The sequence below is a fragment of the Petromyzon marinus genome, chromosome 21 (genome assembly GCF_048934315.1).
Source record: "Petromyzon marinus isolate PM22_M1 ecotype Great Lakes invasive population chromosome 21, UKy_Petmar_22M1.pri1.0, whole genome shotgun sequence".
NCBI classification, from domain to species: Eukaryota; Metazoa; Chordata; class Hyperoartia; order Petromyzontiformes; family Petromyzontidae; genus Petromyzon; species Petromyzon marinus.
Genome location: NC_133687.1, coordinates 7502315 through 7525922, shown reverse-complemented (window position 1 = coordinate 7525922; position 23608 = coordinate 7502315). Strand labels below are relative to the sequence as shown.

Sequence of the window (23608 nt, the reverse complement as noted above, 5' to 3'; positions counted from 1 at the left end):
TCTCTTCTTCTCCAAAAAGGGGGAGACCTGGGATAAAGCGCACAACAAAAACACAACGATGTACTGCACAAAAAACGCGTTTCAATGCGCTTAAGCAAAATTTAACAGGGTGGCCCAAAAGTTAGGACACTCCTGGAAATATTTATATTTTAGCAAATCACGCAGCGTTGTGTGTACGTATGTTGAACTTCTTTCACATCATACCTAGACAACCGTGCTAATCGTAGGTGCGGGTTATTTAATGAATTTGAGCAAATGTTCAAATTGACGACCATTGACATTAATGCATGCATGAATTATCTTTTGAAACGAATGTAGGATTGTTTTTGTTACTATTACAGCTGCCTTCTTTAGCATGCGTTTATAAAACGAATTGAACTCATTCGTCTTTGGGTATATTTTTTATTTCCATTTTTTAAAGAGTCATCTGAAAAGGAACAACAAAAATAGATATTAATGACGATCGAGAAAAACATTAACGTAAAGAATAAACATTAAAAATATGTTAAAGCTGGTGCTGCAAGAAACAAATGTTATAACCGTAATGTGTCCAACCATAACCACAATCATATAAACAGAAATATATTTTATAGCAATATATTGGGGGGGGGGGGACATTCTGAGCATATTTGAACATTGGGGGATGTGTGTCCCCCCCCCCCCAATATTTATTATAATTGCGGCCTTGCTTTAACCGTGGCAATTTCGTAGCCGTCAACCCGTACGGTTTACCACGTGATCTTGGGCAGGGAAATTGAGTTTGCAGGTCCATGCCGCGTACAGCCGTTACCAATACGGGCAACTTTTTTTGTGTGTCTAATTTGTTTGTGTTTCTCCCTTGTGATGATGGCACTTTGTAGGATGAACGTTGAGATTTACTCAGGGGCACGGGGTGACCAGTAAGGTCTGAATTGGTCTGTGATAAGGTAGGGAGGGCACTGGGGTTGATAGACGTGTAGTGGTGAGTGTACAAGTGAGTGTAGTGGTGAGTGTCTAATTTGTTTGTGTTTCTCCCTTGTGATGATGGAACTTTGTAGGATGAACGTTGAGATTTACTCAGGGGCACGGGGTGACCAGTAAGGTCTGAATTGGTCTGTGATAAGGTAGGGGAGGGCACTGGGGTTGATAGGCGTGTAGTGGTGAGTGTACAAGTGAGTGTAGTGGTGAGTGTCTATTTGTTTGTGTTTTTTCCCTTGTGATGATGGGACTTTGTAGGATGAACGTTGAGATTTATAAGGGACACACGGTGACCAATAAGGTCTCTGAATCGGTCTGTTCGAAGGTAGGGCACCGATAAGGGGTTGACAGCTGTGTAGATTTGAGGATATTGTTTGATGATGACTCCCAGAGAATGGCGTTGCAGGGGTCAAAGCGAGACTCGATTGCACTGCTGGCGAGGCTGGTCGACACCCTCTGCTTCAGAATGAATTCTGGGTGCTCCCCCCACCCCCCCCCTATTCTGCTCCTGTGAATTAATAATAAAAAAACACATTTAAATTATTATTTCACTTTTAAAAAATGTAACGCAATGATGCGGTGCAGTTGCGTCATTGGCATACTCGCCGTCGGTGACGTCTTGATGACCTCACGTGACAACGTCCATTGGCGCAGCTAGTGGGGGGGTGGCACGTGCCCCCCCCCCCCCCAATGATCATCGAAATTAGGGATCGAAATTAGGGCGTACGGCTTTTGGCGTCATCTGGTCGAGCACCAATTGGGTCGAGGCTCAAAAGAAAGCCGTCCCTTGGTGTGGACCAATCAGTTTCAAGGACAATGCATCATATATTATCATAGCATGTTTTAATGTTTGCATTTTGACTGCAGGTATTGTGGTTAATGCAGTAACATGAATCCTTGTAAAAAGGTTTCAGTTTTGTTGCCAGAACAAAGGGGAAAAACCCTATTATTACATTTTGGTACTGGCAAAGGAGGTCAAATGATGTAGAAACTCCTTACTTATTACTAACAACTCCTCTATCATTTTTCATTGCTGGAGGGGTTGCCTCCCCCCCCCCCCCACCACGACCTGAAAATCCCAGCTCGGCCATTGACGACGTCTGCACGGCTGGTGGTGGATGATGTGGGGGGGGGGGTGGGGGTGGGGGTGGGGGGTCATTCTTGTGCACCGCCCTCCCCAACACATCCACAAAGCGCGCACTCTGCGCGCGCGCGCCCTCGCAGCGTCGCTCTTGAGCGTCACCTGCAGGCGAAACAAAATAGATTAAAATCAAAACAAACAATATCACCGGCGAGAAGCCACGACGGTAATCATTATTGAAACGCCGTGGGGTGACTGTCCGACACGCCGGTGTGTTGGAGAGTAACGAATTGGCACGTTTTGTTTACGTGGCGAACTTTACTAATTGACGGTATCGGGTGGTGGTGGGTTAATGACACGTTTCTATTTACGCGATCTAAGAGGCCGTCCATAAATGACGTCACGCGATTTTGGACGATTTTTGACCCACCCCGCGTCAAACGGCGTCACAAAAAGTCAGACCCCCCCCCTGAAATATGACGTCACAAAGCTCTGCCCCCGCCCCCCAAAACATATTTCCATTTTGAAAATACAACATGCTTCAAATCGCTTTAAACTATTGTCATTGTTGTGCGTATTTCATGTGGCGCTGCACTCTGATGTCGTAGGAGAAAACATTTATTTAAAAGTCTATTTACTTAAGTAGAACGTGTTGTCTATATTTACTTAAAGTTGCGCATTTTGATGTGACGTCACATTTCTCAACCCCCACCCCCCCCTCGTCACACATCGTCACAAATGTCTGACCCCCCCCCCCCCCCAGGTGCGTGACGTCATTTATGGACGGCCCCTAACCCGTGTCGCCTTTGTAGCTGAACTTTTGCCCATAACAGTCTGGTAAATGCCATACGGTGGGGCGTCTTTGTCATTAAAGATCGAGCTGAGATCAATCGGCTCTCTAGAATGGAAAAAAAACAGCTTAGTTACCTAATCAAACTTATGGCCTCAAGGAAGCTGGCACTGTTGCGCTCACAGCCCCTGCAGGCTAATAAACACCGTGATTTGTTTGCATAATACCGTACAATTAACTACCTTAAGAATGTTTCCTCTGTAAAGTGGTTCCCAATAAATTGCGACCTTTTTAGGCTTATAGTGCCGTTTATATGAGGCAGCTCCTCTTTGAACAACGAAACGTAATTCATTGTACACAAAGCCCAGCCCGAATGTTACTTGACTAAGAAGAGCGTCACAAGTTTCCAAAGTTTAAGCAGTCCGCCACACTGAGAAAAAAACCACATTGTCCAACACACACTTACGACCAATATCCATAAGAGGTTTTTTTGGGTTAGATCGCGTAAATATATTAATGTGTTGTTAAACCCGCCACCACCCAACACGCCCAACTAGTAAGGGTTGTCACGTAAACAAAGCGTGCCAATTCGTCACTGGTACAGCACACCGGTGTGTTGGAGAGCCAAGCTGGCTATCGCCTGATGAAGTTAGTTGTAATTACTGGCGAAACGTCGTACTCTGATTGTAGATGTTGCAGCTTGGCTCTCTCACACACCGGTGTGCTGTACTAGTGTAGTGGGTTCACTTTAGAGACACACTAATTCAGGAGGCAACACGTTTATTCTACGACCACAACGGCGTAACTACATAACCAGTAACCACCACGGGGTAATTACATAACCGGTAACCAGCACGGGGTAACTATATAAACGGGTCAGGTCAGTCGGCACACTGCCTGACCCACGGTGCCGAGCACGAAGACCGGAGACCGAGGAGAAGACATAGCATGGCGGGTTCCATTCCAGCAGACAGCCCCGATGCAGCCCCGGGACCTCCCTTTTATGCCCCCCAGCGTGGCCTGGCTCCGCCCTCGGCCACGCCCCCTTCTGGAACTCACCAGAAGATTCTGGGCCCTACACCACGTATCCCTTCTGTCACCTTTGGCCCACATCCTTACCCTGTCACGTGCCCTTGCCAGCCAACCGGGCTGCTACGTCCTCAGATGCCCCCTCTCAGCCAGCCACCAGAACCATGCTCCCATAGGGACCCTTTCCATGACACAGCGTACCCTGCTGGCAGAGAGGGCTACTACACTCCCAGTTACCCTCTCTATCAGTAACTGGCGCTAGGCGCCGTAGTGACCCATTATATGTCACTACACTAGTAACGAACTGGCCACGTTCTGTTTACGTGACAACCCTTACTAGTTTGCTGTGTCGGGTGGTGGTAAACGACAATTTTATATATTTACGCGATCTAACCCAAAAAAGCTCTTATGGACACACTTGCATACCTGTCAACCCATACGGATTACTCTGTATTCTTGTACTGTACAGGGAAATTGAGTATTCAGGTCCAAACGGCGTACAGCCGTTTCAATACGGGCAAAATTGTTTTTTTTTGTCTATTTGTGTTTCTCCATTATGATGGTGACTTTGTAGGATGAACGTTGAGATTCGTAAGGGGCACGGGGTGACAAATAAGATCTGAATTAGTCTGTACTAAGGTCGGGCACTGATAAGGGGTTTGACAGAAGTGTACTAGTGGTGAGTGTAGTGGTGAGTGAGTGTAGTGGTGAGTGTACGATTGGTGAGTGAGTGTAGTGGTGAGTGTACGAGTGTACAAGTGGTGAGTGTAGTAGTGGTGATTGCCTATTTGTTTGTGTTTCTCCATTGTGATGGTGACTTTGTAGGATGAACGTTGAGATTTATATGGGGCACGGGGTGACCAATAAGATCTGAATTAGTCTGTACTAAGGTCGGGCACTGATAAGGGGTTGGCAGGTATGTACTTGGTTTGTAAATACTGAGATCACAACGCACTGCAAATGCAGATATACATACTTTAAACACTTTGGGCAAGTGCTGTTGGCGATGAGCACCCAATGAAGGCCGACACGGCGCACGAGGGAGGGGTGGCCGGCAAACACCAAGCCTGGCCGCCTTTGTCTCTCACCCAGTGATGATGTTTACGAGGCCGAGTCGACTTAAAGAGAAGGAGAACCAGGACCGGTTCAATTACTCCCCACTGTTTGTTGGTCGCGAGCGGGAATCGAACTCGGGTGGCCGGTTTGGGGAGGGCACAGTGAACACTGCACTGCAGACATGCTTCACACGTCTTTTTTTAGAGCCCCCTGTCATGTATAAAACTTAAACATTTATGCGAATCCAACACTATTTGGTATGTGTGTGTGTGTGGCCTTCATCCAGCAGTGAATTAAGAATGGCTGTACTGCTGGACATCTGTGAAAAAGAGCTTTATAGCTAATCGGGTTCCGACAGTGCATACAGTGAGGGAAAAAAGTATTTGATCCCCTGCTGATTTTGTACGTTTGCCCACTGACAAAGAAATGATCAGTCTATAATTTTAATGGTAGGTTTATTTGAACAGTGAGAGACAGAATAACAACAACAAAATCCAGAAAAACGCACGTCAAAAATGTTATAAATTGATTTACATTTTAATGAGAGAAATAAGTATTTGACCCCTCTGCAAAACATGACTTAGTACTTGGTGGCAAAACCCTTGTTGACAATCACAGAGGTCAGACGTTTCTTGTAGTTGGCCACCGGGTTTGCACACATCTCAGGAGGGATTTTGTCCCACTCCTCTTTGCAGATCTTCTCCAAGTCATTAAGGTTTCGAGGCTGACGTTTGGCAACTCGAACCTTCAGCTCCCTCCACAGATTTTCTATGGGATTAAGGTCTGGAGACTGGCTACGCCACTCCAGGACCTTAATGTGCTTCTTCTTGAGCCACTCCTTTGTTGCCTTGGCCGAGTGTTTTGGGTCATTGTCATGCTGGAATACCCATCCACGACCCATTTTCAATGCTCTGGCTGAGGGAAGGAGGTTCTCACCCAAGATTTGACGGTACATGGCCCCGTCCATCGTCCCTTTGATGCGGTGAAGTTGTCCTGTCCCCTTAGCAGAAAAACACCCTCAAAGCATAATGTTTCCACCTCCATGTTTGACAGTGGGGATGGTGTTCTTGGGGTCATAGGCAGCATTCCTCCTCCTCCTAAACACGGCGAGTTGAGTTGATGCCAAAGAGCTACATTTTGGTCTCATCTGACCACAACACTTTCACCCAGTTGTCCTCTGAATCATTCAGATGTTCATTGGCAAACTTCAGACAGGCATGTATATGTGCTTTCTTGAGCAGGGGGACCTTGCGGGCGCTGCAGAATTTCAGTCCTTCACGGCGTAGTGTGTTACCAATTGTTTTCTTGTTGACTGGTCCCAGCTGCCTTGAGATCATTGACAAGATCCTCCCGTATAGTTCTGGGCTGATTCCTCACCGTTCTCATGATCATTGCAACTCGACGAGGTGAGATCTTGCATGGAGCCCCAGGCCGAGGGTGATTGACAGTTCTATTGTGTTTCTTCCATTTGCGAATAATCGCACCAACTGTTGTCACCTTCTCACCAAGCTGCTTGGCAATGGTCTTGTAGCCCATTCCAGACTTGTGTAGGTCTATAATCGTGTCGCTGACATCCTTGGAGAGCTCTTTGGTCATGGCCATAGTGGAGCGTCTGGAATCTGATTGATTGATTGCTTCTGTGTACAGATGTCTTTAATACAGGTAACAAGCTGAGATTAGGAGCACTCCCTTTAAGAAGTGTGCTCCTAATCGCAGCTCGTTACCTGTATAAAAGACACCTGGGAGCCAGAAATCTTTCTGATTGAGAAGGGGTCAAATACTTATTTCCCTCTAAAATGCAAATCAATTTATGACATTTTTGACGTGCGTTTTTCTGGATTTTGTTGTTATTATTCTGTCTCTCACTGTTCAAATAAACCTACCATTAAAATTATAGACTGATCATTTCTTTGTCAGTGGGCAAACGTACAAAATCAGCAGGGGATCAAATACTTGTTTCCTCTCACTGTACATAAATAATATTGATGGGGGGTGGTTCCATCATCCAGCAGTGAATTGAGCATGGCTGCTTCACTGATTGTGGGTTGGTTCCATCATCCAGCAGTGAATTGAGCATGGCTGCTGTACTGATGGCGGGTTGGTGCCATCATCCAGCAGTGAATTGAGCATGGATGCTCCACTGATTGTGGGTTGGTGCCATCATCCAGCTGTGAATTGAGCACGGCTGCTTGACTGATTGTGGGTTGGTGCCATCATCCAGCAGTGAATTGAGCATGGCTGCTGCACTGATGGTGGATTGTGGCCATCATCCAGCAGTGAATTGAGCATGGCTGCTGCACTGATGGTGGGGCTGGCGAGAAGCAGCCTGCACGCCCTCTCCCCTCGTGTTGAATTTTTACCGTCTGACGCATGCGCAGCATCGGGGAGCCCCGGGGGGACGGGGGGGTGGGGGAGAGTCGCTGGTCGTGAATTCGCCTCTCAGCCATTCATTACCAACTCACTACGGCGGTACAACGCGGAGGGACAGAAGAGAGAGAGAGGAGCAAGCAGCAGCCGCAGCAGCAGCAGCAGGAGAAGAGAAAGGAGAGAGGAAGGGGAATCAAGAGAGAGAGAGCCAGAGAGGAAAGAGAATACGGAGGAGAAGAATGGCAGGCGGCGTGGTTCTGTCGGCAAAGAATGCGGCCGCCTCAATTCTGAGGTTGACATCGCAGGCGTCAAAAGTAAGGAACCCTCCCGCTCCCCACCACCACCAGCACCACTGCCAAGCTCGTCCACTGCCATCAGCTTTGCGAGTGAGCAGCGGTCGCGATGTTGTTGTGCCGCTGTTTGTTGACGGGTGGTTCACAAACATTTCGGATTGTGCGTGTGTCGGCGTGGTGACGCTCTGCGGTGCGGATATGTGACAATGGGGGGGAGGGGGGGGTGTCTTCGCCTGGACAGACTTGCCCCCAACGGTGTTAAGGCTACACGGGGAGTCTTTGTCTTTGTGTGTGTGTCGGGGGAGCGGTGGTGTAGTGGTTAGCGCTACTACGAACCCGGCGATCCGAGTTGGATGCCCGCTCACGGCCAACAACGCCGGTGACGAGGATCTGAAGCGGTCCTGGGCCTCCCCTAGGTCGACTCAGCCTGAAATGAGTACCTGGTGCGGTGTGTAAACATCGCCACCGGGGGAGACAAAGGCGGCCCCGAGCGTGGTGCTGGCCACCCACCCCCCTCGTGTGCCCGTGCCAGCCTTCATAGGCGATGCTACTCGCTAACAGCACTTGCCCCAACAGTCTGGTACAGGCTATACGGGGGATCTTTGTGTGTGGTGATGCTGTGTGTGTGTGTGAAGGTTGTGGTGTGTGTCGATGTGGTAACGGGGTGTTTGTTATGGTGGTGTGTGTGTGTTGGTTATTCTGCGAAATGTGTGCGATTATTAGTGGGGGAGCGGTGGTGCAGTGGTTAACCCGCTGTGCTGCGAACCAGCCGGCAGATTCGGACTCACGGAGCAAGCGCACGTGGCGACTATTTGGTCTTGGGGCCCTCCCCTAGATCGACTCGGTGTGAAATGAGCCGGGGAGACAAAGGCGGCCGGGCGTGGTGCTGTGCCAACCTCCCCGTGCCTCGTCGACGCTGCGACTCGGCTCATATCAAACAGCACTCGCCCATCCCATCCACCCCCTCCAACCCATCCATCCCATCCACACCCTCCACTCCATCCACCCCCTCCAACCCATCCATCCCATTCACCCCCTCCATCCCATCCACCTCCACCCCATCCACCCCCTCCACCCCCTCCACCTCCTCCACCCCCTCCACCCCCTCCACCCCATCCACCCCCTCCACCCCATCCACCCCATCCACCCCCTCCAACCCATCCATCCCATTCACCCCCTCCATCCCATCCACCTCCACCCCATCCACCCCCTCCACCCCCTCCACCTCCTCCACCCCCTCCACCCCATCCACCCCCTCCACCCCATCCACCCCTTCCACCCCATCCACCCCCTCCAACCCATCCATCCCATTCACCCCCTCCATCCCATCCACCTCCATCCCATCCACCTCCACCCCATCCACCCCATCCATCCCCTCCACCCCATCCACCCGCTCCACACCATCCACCCCATCCACCCCCTCCAACCCCTCCACCCCATACATCCCAAGCAGCCTCTGAAAAGGCTTGCACGGGGGGGGGGGGAGGGGTGAAATATTTGCCCATTGGCCTATTTACGGGGCCCTTAGTTTATTGCGCCATTCGAGGTTTGCGGATGTGATGGTGGGTTGGTTGCCTGGGTGGCGTGGTCGTGATGGTGTTAAGTGTGGTTGTGGTGTGTCAATGTCATGGGGAGCGGTAGTGTGGTTGTGGGTTGGCGTAACTTGCGCTACGAAGCCGGCGACCCGAGTTCGATTGCCGCTCACATTTCAATATTTGAACCGGTTCGGGGCCTCCCCTAGGTCGGCTCGGCCTCAAATAAGTACCTGGTGCGGTGTGTAAAAAAACATCGCCACAGGAGGAGACAAAGGCGGCCGGGCGTGGTGCTGGCCACCCACCTCCCTCGTGTGCCGCGCGTGCCTTAATAGGTGCTCGCAAACAACACTTGCCCCTGTAACTCTGTGTAGGAGGCTACACGGGGGTCCTTCGCCTTTAGTGGCGTGTGTGTGTGTGTAACCTCGGCTGTTTTGAGTACACGCAGTGAAACACGTGGCCAGGGAGTTCCACTTGCTGAGACTCGCCGGTGTTGTGGCTACGCGTCCTCCTCCCTCATCTCTCCGTGTACATGTCACACTCGTACGTGGTTGTTCCTGTATAGAAGTGTCTCTTAAACTTGACTGCAGCCTTTGGTTCTGAATTGTTAAACATGTATGTTAATATATACATAGGGTTTGATGAAACACAGGAGTTGTAACTCAGGTGCTCGTGCTTAATTTGTTTTAAGATGATTTACCTTGGGGAAAAAAAAGATCTGGTCACGTCTCGCACCCCCAGAAAAGGGCATCTCACACCCCCAGAAAAGGGCATCTCACACCCCCTGGGGGGCTGGCGTGCACCTCTAGGTAATGAACCACTGCTGTGTGGCTTCTGTTGTTTTGTAGTGCCACGTGTCGGTTCAGCGTGATGTCCGACGTTTCGTCGCAACCCTGTTTTTTTTTTGCTGGGAGCTTCTTCCAAACCTGAATGTAAGAACGGCTCGCCTCTAACTTCAATTGTAGTTGAGTCTATGGCCGACTGCTGTTCGTGACCGATGCAGGCTTCGTCAGGCAGGCAGGCTGCTGCTGTGCATCCACTGGGAGGAGTTTAAACTACAAGACTATTTTATTTTACTAGCGAAGGCCCACTGAGCTTTACTGCTCTTTTTCAGAAGCGACTTGACCACAAACGGTAGCTCAACGAAATGTGGCTCGTCATAATGTGGAAATGTAAAGCAGCCAAATACTCTAAATGTAATATTGATTTCTAAATGTGGAGGGGAAAATCCGGAGGCCCCGGATAAATTCCACGCGATCACGGGGAGAGAGAGAGAGACGAAAACTCCAAATATACAGCAGCAGCAGCAGGCGTCAGGGTCGGGATCGAACCCACGTCCTTCTGCGTGGTAGTTAACCCATAACTAACTTGTGCATACGAGATGGCAATCTAAAAAGTCCCTTTATGAGACACGTTCACGAACATTTACGGGGTAGACGGGGGGGGGGGGGGGGCAGTAGTCACCTTCCCTCCTCCTTCCCGAAAAGCCATGGGGAACATCTCTATACTCCGTTCTGTTCTCTTCGCAATTCAAACATTTCACCTGAAACATCGCCTGCCGTTGGTAACGCCGTCCAGCCCAGGGTGCCTGGGTTCGTACCTTGTGCCGGGGGGTTGACCACTGGGAACACACAACCGGGTGCCGTGGGGGGGGGGGGTGGTGTGCCCGACTTGTGTTGTTTTAATGGAAAGAGAACGTATGATAATTATAATACACTGTAACGTGGTAAAAAAAATGTCATGTTAATCGCTTCAAAAAGTCAAAAGAATGTCCACGTGTTCGCGCCATCGTTGTCAACGCGCGTGCCCCGGAATCTTCTCCAGGTGATCTCGCATAATTTCTAGTGGTATATTGTTGCAAATTCTCATAAATGTAAAAGCGAATGTGAAAGCAACCCCTGTATGCCCACTACCCCACCCTCACAAAGAATCCAGAACTGACCGGCGTGAAGTGACATTATGGTCAAATTAACCCCCAAGTAGTGGGAAGGCCCTCATCCAGCATTGTCTGGTTTTGCCGAAATGTCGAGATCTTCACTCCCCATTGGAGGCATTTCCAGTGTTGACATTAACGCGTTGTGTAAGTGTGTGTACACTTTGGCAGCAAGAATGGAAACTTGCTGTACGTATCTTTGCTATTGCCTGCAGAGTCTCGGACGACGTTCTTATAACGTTCCAAGATTTGTTTCGTCTCGCTCTGCGTATCTCGTTACATTCTCCAGCGTTGGTCTGGCGAAGTGTACCCGTGTGTAAGTGTGTACCCGTGTGTAAGTGTGTGTACCCGTGTGTAAGTGTGTGTACCCGTGTGTAAGTGTGTGTACCCGTGTGTAAGTGTGTGTACCCGTGTGTAAGTGTGTGTACCCGTGTGTAAGTGTACCCGTGTGTACCGTAAGTGTACCCGTGTGTCTGCCCTGTATACTGTCTGGTCCCCAACTCTTCGATGCTGTAACGTCGTTTGCTCGTCTGGTCACATATATATATTTTTTTATTATTTTACCAGGTAATGTCCCACTGAGCTATGTAGTAGTAGCTCTTGTTTTCAGATGTGACCCGGCTATCAAATGATAGCTCCGCGAAGTGGTTGCTTATGGTCATCGCCAGGGAACGTACAGCGGCCAGAGTAACTCTTAAACGCGTGATGTCGATGCTAAATCTGGTGGGGGGAAAACCGGAGGACCCAGAGAAATTAAAATCCACGCGACCACGGGGAGAGAGACACGCAAACTCCAAATATAAAACAGGCGGTCAGCGTTGGGATCGAACCCACGACCTTCTGTATACCAGGCGAGCTAGTTAACATCTCCTAGCCACCGTGATAATGATTGATAGAGAGACGCAAACTCCAAATATACAGCAGCAGGCGTCAGGGTCGGGATCGAACCCACGCTATCCTGTATACCCAGCGAGCTAGTTAACATCTCCTAACCACCGCGGCACCATTCGCTTGTTCCGTCAGCCCACGCAGTTCACTCCCAAGCCCCACGATCCCCATCCACCTCCAGGCGTGGCGCAGTACACAGCCAAAGCGTGACCGATTTCGAACCACCACGTGTACTGTACTCGTGCTCATTCACAAAGAATCGATTCCCGCCAATCGACTCTCAAAAGTCGCGATTCGCCTCAGCGGCCGGCGTGCCGTGAACTTGAGAATCGTAAACTGACGGAATCGCGCACTTAGAATCGATTCCGAAGCTATGGGGCTTGGGGTGTGCGCTCGTCCAATGGGATTAGGGGGGCGTTGTGGAGGGGCGGGGGGGGGCGCTTGGGGTGGGGGCCGGGCTGGGGGTGTGTGCGCACGACTCGCGCTGATTGGCTGGCCGCATTGGGAGGAAATCAGCTGGCAAGTTTCCATGCCCAAGGGTTAACCTGCACATTGGGGTCTGTGCCGTGACCTCTGACTGTCAATTGCCGTGACCTCTGACTGTCAATTGCCGTGATCCTCTGCCTGTCACTTGCCGTGATCCTCTGCCTGTCACTTGCCGTGACCTCATCCTGTCACTTGCCGTGACCTCTGCCTGTCACTTGCCATGACCTCTGACTGTCACTTGCCGTGACCTCTGACTGTCACTTGCCGTGACCTCTGACTGTCACTTGCCGTGATCCTCTGCCTGTCACTTGCCGTGACCTCTACCTGTCACTTGCCGTGACCTCCACCTGTCACTTGCCGTGACCTCCACCTGTCACTTGCCGTGACCTCTGACTGTCACTTGCCGTGACCTCTGACTGTCACTTGCCGTGATCCTCTGCCTGTCACTTGCCGTGACCTCTACCTGTCACTTGCCGTGACCTCCACCTGTCACTTGCCGTGACCTCCGCCTGTCACTTGCCGTGACCTCTGACTGTCACTTGCCGTGACCTCCGCCTGTCACTTGCCGTGACCTCCGCCTGTCACTTGCCGTCACCTCCGCCTGTCACTTGCCGTCACCTCTGACTCACTTGCCGTGACCTCTGACTCACTTGCCGTGACCTCATCTTGTCACTTGCCGTGACCACCTCCTGTCACTTGCCGTGACCTCTGACTGTCACTTGCCGTGACCTCCGCCTGTCACTTGCCGTGACCTCCGCCTGTCACTTGCCGTGACCTCCTGTCACTTTCCGTGACCTCATCCTGTCACTTGCCGTGACCTCATCCTGTCACTTGCCGTGACCTCTGACTCACTTGCCGTGACCTCATCCTGTCACTTGCCGTGACCACCTCCTGTCACTTGCCGTGACCTCCGCCTGTCACTTGCCGTGACCTCCGCCTGTCACTTGCCGTGACCTCTGACTCACTTGCCGTGACCTCATCCTGTCACTTGCCGTGACCCCATCCTGTCACATGCCGTGACCACCTCCTGTCACTTGCCGTGACCTCCGCCTGTCACTTGCCGTGACCACCTCCTGTCACTTGCCGTGACCTCCGCCTGTCACTTCCCGTGACCTCCGACTGTCACTTGCCGTGACCTCCGCCTGTTACTTGCCGTGACCTCATCCTGTCACTTGCCGTGACCTCCGACTGTCACTTGAACGTGGCCCTCAAAAGTGCACCTAGCCTGGCACACAATTTTAGATTGTTTGGATGATTTTGGCCGATTCTAAATTTTCCATGCGGTAAGCCACTCTGTTGAGCTATCAATGTGTGGCTTTACTCGGTAAGATAAAAAAACAATAGTTTTGTTTGTGCCATTTAAAGAAAGTGATTTGTTTGCATTTCGTATACTTTGCACCCCCGTCGTGTTTTTGTATTTTTATAAAAGAACGTTTTGACCCGTCCCTACTGGAACATCTGCGAAAAGAGAGCTTGATAGCTCATCGGATTCCTCAAGTATAAATACAGAATCTGATATTGGACGTCCGTCAAAAAGATGTTTATAGCCCATCGGATTCACCCTCCACAAAGTGCAAATACACATTCTGACTCAGCTGTTGGTGACGCCACCGCCACTTCGTGCGCGTGAAGAGCACTCGACCCTGGCAGCATGTTAAAGGCTATACGGGGGATCTTTGTCGTTGCGTTTATGTGTGCAGAGCATGGTTTGCAAATGCACTTGGGCAAAACAGTCACTGTGTACCCAAGCATGAACTCTACAGCTGTGTAGTTAGATCGCCATCACCTGGTACCTATTCACAAATGTCGACGATAAAAGCCAGTCCAATTAGGCAGTGTGTGTTTCACAATTTAAACACCTCTGCAATGGTTAGTAGAATTAAATTATCTGGTGATGCTGCTGCTGCTGCGTCAGCAGTGGGTTGCACAGCGATTATTATTATTAACTCGGCACATTCGTCATCAACGCTGTGGCCTTTAAAAATCAAACTAAATATGACAAAAGGCCACGTTTTCCGGCAGTGTCCCTCCTTCGTGACACAGGTGTGCTGTGTTACGTTTCACAATACGGTGCTGTCCATGTATCTTTAAGGTTATATATGCAGACCTATTCTCGACAGTCCTTTTAATCGGGATGCTTGTGGTGGTCCCCCCCCCCCCCGTGCATTCCCCGGAGAATTCTGACTGCGTTCTTTTTGGCATTGTGATGTTTCCGTGGTGTGGAGTGATGTCGCTTCCTATTGCTTTGTTACCATTCCTTGACAAATCACCACCCCCCCCTCCTCCTGTGATTGGAACGAATTGTGAAGATTGTGACGATTCGAACCAAGAATGGATTATTATATTTTTGAGTCTCAACCCTCTCATGTTTATTCCTCCTCAACTTTGGTCTGCTTTGCATTTTTGTTTACACCACTTAAATGTTAATTAGCATATGTCTATCCATGTTATTGCCGTAAATTATAACGTTATTTTTACGTTGTTTTGGTGCTAGTATCATGAGCATCAGAATCAATGTTAATCGACGCACCGTTAAATTTTGATTTAAAGCATTCGTGACTGCAGGGATTCATGTTGTTGGTTCTTTCGGTAAAGTCACGTAGAAGGGAAACAAAATATAAAACAATAAAATTCTCACGACGTCTCGACTGCAACACAAGCAATCATCATCAGGTGTGAAAACCACAGCAAGACATTTTTCTTGCTGTGACTTTACCGAAAGAACCAAGAATACAATGCACCGTTGTTACATGAGTGCCATGGTGGAGAGATGTTAACTACCTCGCCTTGTATACAGGAGGTTGTGGGTTCGATCCCGACCCTAACGCTTGTATATTTGGAATTTGCGTGTCTCTCTCTCTCTCTCCCTCCACATGGTCGCGTGGATTTTTCTCGAAGTCCTCCGGTTTTTCCCTTCCACATTTAGAATCAACATGCGTTCAAGAGTACTTGGCTGCTGTACATTTCCACGTGATAAGCTGCTTGGTTGAGCTATCATTTGTGACAGCCAGGCCGCTTATGAAAAAGAGCTACATAGCTCAATGGGGCCTTACCTGGTAAAATAAAAAAAGTTCATACTTTTACATCCCTGCTTTTTAGAAACGAGCTACGCATTGGCAACGGGTATAAGGTGACACGGGACTTTCCGTCGTGAACATAAAGACACGGGGACATTTAGTTGCTAGGTTTTCAAACCGACACTGGGGGGGAGGCGGGGGTATGAATATTTCTCCCACGCGGACGCACGTGTCGTGACGGGGTACTGCAAGATCCGACCGTGTCCGTCCAGTGCTCGCCGAGTTGCATTGACTTGCGGTTGCTGAGCGAATACATTATAGGGTCGTACTCGCTGCACACAAAATGCTTGCCACAAATGGACCCCGCAATACCTCGCTGCTGATCTCGTCAAGGAGCATAAAACCATCACGGGAACTCCGGCCATCCACACAGCAGCGGCTTTTGGCTCAGCCATCGAACGAAGGCGGCCACCACATCGTGTGCTTTTGTGTGCGCTTCTGCGGCCGTCTGGAACGCGCTTCCTTCCGACATTAGGAAGCCGCTGGAGCTATGCACTTTCATATCCAGATTGGAAAGTTATTCTTTAAACACTGATTTTTGTGTTCAGTTTGTTGTTCTTCCCCCCCCCCCTCCCGCACCTCCGATTAGCACGGTTGGCTACGTACGGTGCGAAAGAAGTTCAACATACATACACGAGATGGTCACGTGGTGAACCTCACCTTCTTCGTTGGCGACGTCGTGGGTGGGAAAGAACATCCCTTGGGTTTCCGAGTGACGTGCGGGGCACCATGTCACGCGAGCCTTCGCACAGCACACACCACATGTGTCAGAGACACTTTCAAGGTGTGGGTGGTACACAACTGGGGTGCCGCAGTGACTAGGAGATGTTAACTACCTCGCCTGGTTTACAGGAGGTTGTGGGTTTGATCCCGAACTTGACGCCTGCTGCTGTATATTTGGAGTTTGCATGTCTCCCTTTCTCATCGTGGTCACACGGATTTTTCTCCACGTCTTCAAGGTTTTTTTCCTCCACATTTTGAATCGACGTGAGTATTTTATAGTATTCGACTGCTGTAGCTTTCCACATCGTAAGCCACTTTCGTTGAGCTTTAATTTTGTGGCCAGGTCGCTTCTGAAAAAGAGCTCTGTATCCCAGTTTATTTGTGGAACTGCCCAAACAGATGTTACTTTTTATAGCAGTGGTGCATCCAAGACGGGAGCTATTTATGGCTGCAGACTGATTCCCGCGCGTGGGCGACGCTGCCTCCTGTGCCTTCGTGTGGGAACACCCGAAGCATTGTGGGCCAGATTGTTCTTCCCAAGCCAAGCTGTAATCCAATACGCGGTTATCAGTGCCCGCCTTGTTCTGCGAGAGATTAGGTGAGAGATACAGCATGACCGGAATTTATGATGACTAATTTATCTGAACGTGCAACGGGGGTCGCACAGCGTTCGCCCAGTGCTTCTTTGAGCACCTTACATTTATTTTCACACTTTCTCTAATCTTTGTTAACCCTTTCCCATTCCTATGACGTAGCGTATGTCATCAGTTTTTCTTCCGATGACGTACCGAGGCTCCCAGCAAGGCCAAGCGGGAGGGTGTGTGGCACAGTTTGGTGCCACCTATCATAGAGTGCGGTCGTGTCACTACAGTTCTCTGCGGTGCGAGTACGACGTTTTTAAAAACAATGTTGCTACGTCTCTCTAAATGAAATAAACGCTGAACCGCTTTGCGCGATCTGAGATTCAACGTTGAACGGGACTCCCACACCCTGCAAACCTTGTAGACGTCTCGGAACGGGAAAGAGTTAATGTCCACATGTTTCTGATTCATATCCATTAGGTTAAAACAAACTTCCGAGCACAAAGGGATGTTGGAAGGCAATGCGGAATCCATGCATGTGCACGATTTCGCTTCGTCATTTAATTACCGTTGTGATGAATGTAGCCCCTGTATAGTTCGCCACGGGATTACACGTGAATGAAATACGTACAACATTGACACAAATCCACTAGATTTAGTTCTGGGTACACACAATTCCATGCATGGATGACAGGAGTCTAAATCGATCAGTAAATTGATCAGTAGATGCATTGTTACTTGCAAAAAGGCACCTCTCGCCAGAGGTATGGTGGTAGTGGTTTTTGGATGTGCCTCGCCAAGTCTCGTCGCGGCCTGTTGGACTGTCATGGCCCAGTGAAAATGTTTTGAACCAGTGCTGGGCCTCCCCTAGGTCGACTCGGCCTCAAATGAGTACCTAGTGCGGTGTGTACACATCGCCACCGGGGAGACAAAGGCGGCCGGGTCTGGTGCTGGCCACCCCACCCCTTTGTTGTGCCGTTCCGGCCTTCATAGGTGCTGCTCGCTAACAGCACTTGCCCCAACAGTCTGGTAAGGCTATACTGGGGGATCTTTGTCTTGGTCCTGCTGCTGATTGCTTGCTGCTCATTGCACCTTTTTGCCTCTTGTTGTCTACTCGACTTCCCATTGACTTTTTTTTTCTCAGTCGAATACGGTGCCTTTTTATTCTAATAAAAAAATCCCTTGGAAATTATAAATGATGGATCCATTTGGGTCATTTGCATTCGTTCGCAATTCGAGCCCTTGGCTACTTTTAACACGTTGAGTATTTAAAAAGCACTTTCAACCAAAATGTACTTAGGTGAGCTCGATGCCTGGACTGAATTATTCAGCATATGCTGGCGTCATGTGTGGGATGTGACATAAATACCCAGTTGACGTGCCAAGTTGCGCCTAACGTTGATCCGACGGTTGTGACCACGTGCTAACGTTGGCCCAACGTTGCGTGCCTACCGGGGTATTGCTCGTGTCGGTTCGAGAACCAACGCCTCGCCACGCACACAGGCACGCCTCGATCAACCCACTTTTCACGCGCAAATTTGCCCCACTCGCGACAGTGGAACACAGGTGCACACAAACCGCACGTCCGCGGTTCACACGCAAACACGTCTCGCCTATATTTAGATCAGCCCAAAGTTCACGCTGCCAGCACCAGCCCCATGTCTAGAGCTCACACTGCCAGCACCAGCCCCATGTCTGGAGTTCACACTGCCAGCACCAGCCCCATGTCTAGAGCTCACACTGCCAGCACCAGCACCATGTCTAGAGCTCACACTGCCAGCACCAGCCCCATGTCTAGAGTTCACACTGCCAGCACCAGCACCATGTCTAGAGCTCACACTGCCAGCACCAGCCCCATGTCTAGAGTTCACACTGCCAGCACCAGCACCAGCCCCATGTCTAGAGTTCACACTGCCAGCACCAGCACCATGTCTAGAGCTCACACTGCCAGCACCAGCACCAGCCTCATGTCTAGAGTTCACACTGCCAGCACCAGCACCATGTCTAGAGCTCACACTGCCAGCACCAGCACCATGTCTAGAGTTCGCACTGCCAGCACCAGCACCAGCCCCATGTCTAGAGCTCACACTGCCAGCACCAGCCCCATGTCTAGAGTTCACACTGCCAGCACCAGCCCCATGTCTAGAGCTCACACTGCCAGCACCAGCACCAGCCCCATGTCTAGAGCTCACACTGCCAGCACCAGCCCCATGTCTAGAGTTCACACTGCCAGCACCAGCACCATGTCTAGAGCTCACACTGCCAGCACCAGCACCAGCCCCATGTCTAGAGTTCACACTGCCAGCACCAGCACCATGTCTAGAGCTCACACTGCCAGCACCAGCACCAGCCCCATGTCTAGAGTTCACACTGCCAGCACCAGCCCCATGTCTAGAGTTCACACTGCCAGCACCAGCACCAGCCCCATGGCTAGAGCTCACACTGCCAGCACCAGCCCCATGTCTAGAGTTCACACTGCCAGCACCAGCACCATGTCTAGAGCTCACACTGCCAGCACCAGCACCAGCCCCATGTCTAGAGTTCACACTGCCAGCACCAGCACCAGCCTCATGTCTAGAGTTCACACTGCCAGCACCAGCCTCATGTCTAGAGCTCACACTGCCAGCACCAGCCTCATGTCTAGAGTTCACACTGCCAGCACCAGCACCATGTCTAGAGTTCACACTGCCAGCACCAGCCTCATGTCTAGAGTTCACACTGCCAGCACCAGCCTCATGTCTAGAGTTCACACTGCCAGCACCATCCCCATGTCTAGAGCTCACACTGCCAGCACCATCCCCATGTCTAGAGTTCACACTGCCAGCACCAGCCCCTTGTCTAGAGTTCACACTGCCAGCACCATCCCCATGTCTAGAGCTCACACTGCCAGCACCATCCCCATGTCTAGAGTTCACACTGCCAGCACCAGCCTCATGTCTAGAGTTCACACTGCCAGCACCAGCACCAGCCCCATGTCTAGAGTTCACACTGCCAGCACCATCCCCATGTCTAGAGCTCACACTGCCAGCACCAGCCCCTTGTCTAGAGTTCGCACTGCCAGCACCATCCCCATGTCTAGAGCTCACACTGCCAGCACCATCCCCATGTCTAGAGTTCACACTGCCATCACCAGCCTCATGTCTAGAGTTCACACTGCCAGCACCATCCCCATGTCTAGAGTTCACACTGCCATCACCAGCCTCATGTCTAGAGTTCACACTGCCAGCACCATCCCCTTGTCTAGAGTTCACACTGCCATCACCAGCACCATGTCTAGAGTTCACACTGCCATCACCAGCACCATGTCTAGAGTTCACACTGCCATCACCAGCACCAGCCCCTTGTCTAGAGTTCACACTGCCATCACCAGCCCCATGTCTAGAGTTCACACTGCCAGCACCATCCCCATGTCTAGAGCTCACACTGCCAGCACCAGCACCAGCCCCATGTCTAGAGCTCACACTGCCAGCACCAGCACCAGCCCCATGTCTAGAGCTCACACTGCCATCACCAGCCCCATGTCTAGAGCTCACACTGCCAGCACCAGCACCAGCCCCATGTCTAGAGTTCACACTGCCAGCACCAGCCCCATTTCTAGAGCTCACACTGCCAGCACCAGCACCAGCCCCATGTCTAGAGCTCACACTGCCATCACCAGCCCCATGTCTAGAGCTCACACTGCCTGCACCAGCACCAGCCCCATGTCTAGAGTTCACACTGCCAGCACCTGCCCCATGTCTAGAGCTCACACTGCCAGCACCAGCCCCATGTCTAGAGTTCACACTGCCAGCACCAGCACCAGCCCCTTCTCTAGAGTTCACACTGCCAGCACCAGCCCCTTGTCTAGAGTTCACACTGCCAGCACCAGCCCCTTGTCTAGAGCTCACACTGCCATCACCATCCCCATGTCTAGAGTTCACACTGCCAGCACCAGCACCAGCCCCATGTCTAGAGTTCACACTGCCAGCACCAGCCCCATGTCTAGAGTTCACACTGCCATCACCAGCCCCATGTCTAGAGCTCACACTGCCTGCACCAGCACCAGCCCCATGTCTAGAGTTCACACTGCCATCACCAGCACCAGCCTCATGTCTAGAGTTCACACTGCCATCACCAGCACCAGCCCCATGTCTAGAGCTCACACTGCCAGCACCATCCCCATGTCTAGAACTCACACTGCCATCACCAGCACCAGCCTCATGTCTAGAGCTCACACTGCCAGCACCAGCCCCTTGTCTAGAGTTCAACCTGCCAGCACCTGCCCCACCAGGGCACCACCAAATGTGCGATGTACCAATTTTCTCCCGAACTAACGCCACTTGGTGAATCCTGTGCGTTGACCGTCCAACAAATCCGACGGACATGGAAACGGTGAATCTGAAACACAAATCTTTTCCAGCTCAAACTTCCCACAGCTAAGCCAAGGCTTCCCCCCCCCCCCCCCGTGATGTCGCGTACGTGTGTACGTGTGTACGTGTGTACGTGTGTACGTGTGTACGTGTGTACGTGTGTACGTGTGTACGCGCGTACATTGAACTTCTTTTGCACCTCGCGCAGCCGACCGCACTAATCGGAGGCACACTCCTCCAAATGTTTTCGACTCGTCCCAAAGTTTAATTTTTCTCTCCGTCTTCTCCCCTTCGTCGGCATCCATTCCTTTAATCGTTTTTCTCTCTCCCCCACCCCCCCTTCTCTCATTTGCCAGCCGAGATGTCCCGCGCAACTCCATTTCAGATTTCTTCCTGACTTTGCAAATACCACTGTTGTAGCCCGTGTCTAATTCTCAAGTCTGAATTTTTCTTTGAACAGAAAATCCGGTGAAATACTTGTTAAGTGAAGATGCGCGTGTATATGTGTAGGGAGGAATGTGTTTTTTTTCGCGAGACGCTTATTAATCAGTCACAGTCGTACGTTACGAACCTTAGCAATTACGCAACGACTATAGTTTACAGATCGGAAGAGGGCAAGGCGGATTTTGTGACGAAGCGAGTGTGCGTGTGGAGCGTGTTACTTAGGCGCTGCTGGAGGCAAAGTTGAACAGAGCGAGCGGCGACCATCGTACACTGCGTGACTCTTGCCGCTCTGGGAAGCGATGTAATTCACTCCGACCACGTAACACGCACGGAACCCCACATGCACCTCGTGTATACGTGGAACATCAAAGACTTTCCTGTGTGCGACCTAAGGCGGCGAACTCCCCAAACGATCGAGTCGCACGCCGTATTATATCTTGCCACCGCTCGGACCGTGAGCTTTGAAGGGCGGTGGGTGAGTGAATCTGCAGCTCGCCGGCTCTCGGACAAAGCGATTGCAATGTCTTACCCAACTTGCAAACGAGAACCCTCTTTAACGGTTCAATCAATCGATGAATCTTTTACTTCCTCAATAAAGCGGGCATCGGTGCGCATTACAGCGGAACGGGAACGGTACCGGGGAAGAGGCATGAGAGAGCAGCAACGGGAATGAAAACAGAAACCCAACCCATCACGCCCTCGACGGCTTAACACCCGTCGCTCGCAAAGTCGTACGAAAGAAGAAGGAGCACAAATAGGTGCCGAGTAGCGAAAGTCGACTTACCCATTCGCAGCTTTGTTTTTTTGTTTTCTTGGGCCGTGCGACGTTCGGGTGCCGAGTGCCGGAGCTGGCCAAACCGAGCGCGGGTATGCTGGGCAAATGATGAGTTGGCTTTTGCTCAAAGTTCAGTCTGGTTATTCATTTAGCCGTTGAGGTACCCACGGTGAACTTTTTTTGGGTGGGAGTTGTTTGTCCGCGCGCGTAAGAGCGTGCGCGCGGGCGCTGATGCGGCGGTTTTCTGCATCGCCCTTTGGATCCGGCCGCCCCAATTCGATTGCCAGCCGTGGATAACATAGGTGGCGAGTGATATCCAAAGTGGGCTGGGACCGCCGTAGATTGACTCGGGGCTTAAATGGGCACCCAGTGAGGTGTGGCAGACTCTGGCACCTGCGCTGGCCACACCGACCCCTTTTTGCGCTTGCTTACTGGCCTTTATAGGTGCTCGCAAACAGCACTCGACCGAACAGTATGGGGGGGGGGGGTCGGGGGGGTCATTGTGCTGTGTGTAAGAGAGACGGGTGCATTCAAAGTGTGCGCGGACGCGTGCTTGCCAAATAGCGGCTTGACTTAACGGGTGTGAAAACGCGTCCGGACCTTTGCGTGCGAGTTCACGCCAGTTCGTAACCCACGTGAAAACTTGTCTTAGGTTTGCTCAGCCGAGTCTATTTTGTTTGGAGGTGGCGGGAACTCGAGAGACTGGCTTGTGCGTCATTTTAAGAGCCCTTTCCCGTTCCGATGACGTGCGTGTACGTCATCCGTTTGTCTTCCGAATGGGAAGTAAAAGGCCCCGCGGGGAGGGCCGTATGATCGCAGTTTGGCGCCAGCTATCGTAGAGTGCGGTCGTGTCGCTACGGTTCCCTGCGGCGAGTGCACGGTGTCTTTTAAAAACGGCGGCGGCGCTACGCCGTCTCTAAATAAAATTAACGCTGAGCCGTTTGCGCATTCCGAGATTCGGCGACGCCGGCATCCCCTGCAAAGCAGACGTTTCGGAATGAGGAGTTACCTGAAGCAGCGTACTCCCTCCAGCAAGCGTGCTCGCAACCACGCGGATGTCCGACCATACATCCTCGCGTGCGATTTTTACCACCCGAAGTATGCAATTTCGCACGCTCGTTGTAAACTAGTTGAGCAGGCTTAACAAGGTGAAGGTGCAGCCCTGCAATGGCTTGGCTCGCGCTTGCTGCCAGAAGGCACTCTCCACGAGCAGGAGCTCCAGAGAGATCCCCTTGGAGAGGGTTTTT

The 23608-nt window shown here is 51.1% G+C and overlaps 1 protein-coding gene and 2 long non-coding RNA genes across 6 annotated transcripts in view; 1 reads left to right on the top strand and 2 right to left on the bottom strand.

The window, feature by feature from the left end:
- LOC116944439 (branched-chain-amino-acid aminotransferase, cytosolic-like) overlaps nucleotides 1-23608 on the top strand; it is a 48235-nt gene that overhangs the window by 8451 nt on the left and 16176 nt on the right. The window contains exon 1 of one of the 4 annotated variants that reach the window (XM_076068496.1): nucleotides 7303-7594. The exons of 2 other annotated variants lie outside the window; for them this stretch is intronic. In XM_076068496.1, the coding sequence (XP_075924611.1) occupies nucleotides 7520-7594 (75 nt within the window). In that variant the 5' untranslated portion in view covers nucleotides 7303-7519. Of the gene's footprint in view, nucleotides 1-7302; nucleotides 7595-7647; nucleotides 7667-23608 lie in introns of those variants that run through there. One more of the 4 variants, XM_076068495.1, reaches the window with a different exon arrangement.
- LOC116944477 (uncharacterized) lies at nucleotides 151-22634 on the bottom strand. The gene is made up of 4 exons (XR_012942520.1): nucleotides 22371-22634; nucleotides 16150-16231; nucleotides 10649-10726; nucleotides 151-2200 (listed from the first exon to the last, which is right to left on the bottom strand). It is a non-coding gene; the product is annotated as an uncharacterized LOC116944477 (long non-coding RNA).
- LOC142925561 (uncharacterized) lies at nucleotides 10968-16133 on the bottom strand. Its single transcript, XR_012942521.1, has 2 exons — nucleotides 13321-16133; nucleotides 10968-13187 (listed from the first exon to the last, which is right to left on the bottom strand). It is a non-coding gene; the product is annotated as an uncharacterized LOC142925561 (long non-coding RNA).